The sequence below is a fragment of the Ptychodera flava genome, chromosome 3 (genome assembly GCF_041260155.1).
Source record: "Ptychodera flava strain L36383 chromosome 3, AS_Pfla_20210202, whole genome shotgun sequence".
Classification (NCBI taxonomy): Eukaryota; Metazoa; Hemichordata; class Enteropneusta; family Ptychoderidae; genus Ptychodera; species Ptychodera flava.
In genome coordinates, this window is record NC_091930.1 from 32592405 (window position 1) to 32594894 (window position 2490).

At 38.2% G+C, this 2490-nt stretch overlaps 1 protein-coding gene across 1 annotated transcript; it reads left to right on the forward strand.

The window, feature by feature from the left end:
- The first annotated feature begins 254 nt into the window (after positions 1–254).
- On the forward strand, positions 255–2490 carry LOC139129214 (uncharacterized). Its single transcript, XM_070694854.1, has 3 exons — positions 255–337; positions 795–1181; positions 1820–2490. The coding sequence occupies exons 2-3, from the start codon at positions 944–946 to the stop codon at positions 2488–2490; spliced, it is 909 nt and encodes a 302-aa protein (XP_070550955.1). The 5' UTR covers positions 255–337; positions 795–943.

Genomic DNA, 2490 nt, shown 5'->3' on the forward strand with positions numbered 1-2490 from the left:
GATCACAGCGTCAGTAACTTAGATTGCATAAGTTGACTGCAAATGTCACTTGTCATCGGTTATTGCATTTTGAATGCACCAATTAGTCGTGAAAAGAACCTATCTCCTCTTTTCCATTGATGTTTTGCAAAGTTACATCAGCAACCTTTTCCCTCGAAAGGTCAAAGGGGGTACTACATAACATTTTCGAACTGTTCAGTTGTTAAGTCTCTATTTCTGTCATAAAAATAAATATTTTCAACAGGCAAAGAGTATGTCAAGAAATTCAAAAGAAGGTCAAGAATATCTCCTTTTCACCAGCTTTGGTTAAAGAAAAACAAGAGGAAGCGCCTGCCATGTAAGCAAATGAAAGACGTTATTGTCATTTCAAATATAACAAATACCAACAAATAATTTCTTTCGAGACGAGAGGAATACAGTTGAAAAAGCCTAGTGAATATGTCGACTTGTGATATCACACGTGATTGTTCTCTGAATTAAATTTGCCTGAAGTAATTTATAATAAAAGTCACGTAATGGAAGACTTATACATATACGTAAAATTCGATTGTGAGACGTAGTGGAAATAATTTCATGGAATTAAATCAATATAGGGAGATCTCTTGACTACATTAAATCAGTAGCTGGTCAATATTCATTGTGTTGTCATTAGTGCCCTCAGAACTCAAGGGCTGACTTGGCAATATTGTTAAATCATTGTCTTTTATTTTGACACAGGCAACAGTTGTAAGTGCCTATTGTATAAATAAGTGAGTCAAAGCTTAGTTTGAGATAGCTGTGGTTTGCCGTTTCAGGCCAGATTGAAGTAAAAGTGAGACCAGACGGCGTTATTCCGCAGGAAGGGAAAAAAGTGAGGGATGTTACCTCTGCCTTCTACTCCCACAATCGGACAAAACACAATGCAGTGCTTGTTGGGAAACAACTTGATCAACGCAAAAATGGTATGAGGTTGCATCATATAGGTGAAAACAGCATTTCCTATATCATGGATTGCCAGTCATCGGAAGCCCTGGAGTCGTTGATGGGTGACTATTCAAGTGGAAGTCTTCACAGGATGGTGAAGAGTACATTCCTGTCTGAGAGCCTGCTGGATGAGATTGGAGCTCTATACCTGTCATTAGGAACATCGATAGACTATGAAGAGTATCTGCTATGTCGGGAAGAATTGGCAGACACCAAAGGTATGTTCATGTGGTAAAGTCGCATTATGGCTTGGTAGATCGACGAGTAAAACATTTTTGATATAGAGGAACGCTTCGATCGAGAGATGGGTAACTATCTTTCGCCATCTTTGTACCTGGGACATTTTTTAATGTTTTCTGATATTTAAATATGTGGATTAGCGTTATTGATAAAATGTTCTAGTTCTTGTTTCATAGAATATCGTATTGTGGAATCATATATTGATAGGAAAACTATGAAATATTTTTCTTCACATTTTATAAGACTACGATGGAAATATACCTCTTTATAAGACTCAGATGCTCTATCTCAGTTGCTTTTGGCATTTTGAATATACTGAATAAGATAATTTTATCGATTTATGATTCTAAACGGTGATCAATTACAACTATAAAAATGTTGGCATACTTTCTCATTATTAACCCTAAGTACAGTCGTAGCCTCGCCCTAGTGGTTATCTCGTCCTTAATATTAATAAAAAAACAAACAGTAATTTGTTTGTGTCCAAATACATGATTAGCACATCGCAATTCTCTCATTGTACTTTGCAGGTTTAAGTTCACAATGAAACATCATGGTCTTGATTATGTCATTCGATTTGTTATAATGAACCATTGTCATTTGTATTTGTTTTCAGGTGAAAATATATACAAACTGTCAATTGAAGCCATCGAAGAGATGAACAAGGAAGTCGAATCCGATGTTCTGAGAAAAAGGGCCACTGTCACTATGGAGCAGGTAAAGACTAGAGAGAAAGCTACAGACAGAGATATTCTGAGGGGAATGTCAGCGGAACGAGAGAAAGGTAGAACATCTGAACTCGATGAACTTATAAATGAATGGATCCAGATAAAGAAAGAACTACAAGAGCTGAATAGCACTCATTCTGAACTGGTATTTGATCGACAAGAGTTCGTCCGAAAGACAGGGGCCATAGTCGATGAAACAGATATTCCCCTAGACATGAAGCAAGAATTAATGATGGCATTCCTGAAGTCCCTGCCTTTAGGTCCCGATAAGACTGGCAAGCCTGGTCAACAGCTGGTGATAGAGGGCGATGTACTCATGGAGTATGTTGAGAACATCGTTCATGACTTTGACTTTCCTACCATAAGGAAACAAGATGTGACAGAGCAATTCAGGAAGTTGGTACGGGAAAAGTCAGGGAAGGCGACTGCCAAGGCAAGTTTGACTGCAAAGCAAGAGAGTCTGCAGGAGCGTATCCATTCAATCGTTGATGACGCTGACATTCCTGATGAACAGAAGGATGCCTATCGTCAGTTGAGGCAGTTAGAAAGAGGTAGGTAG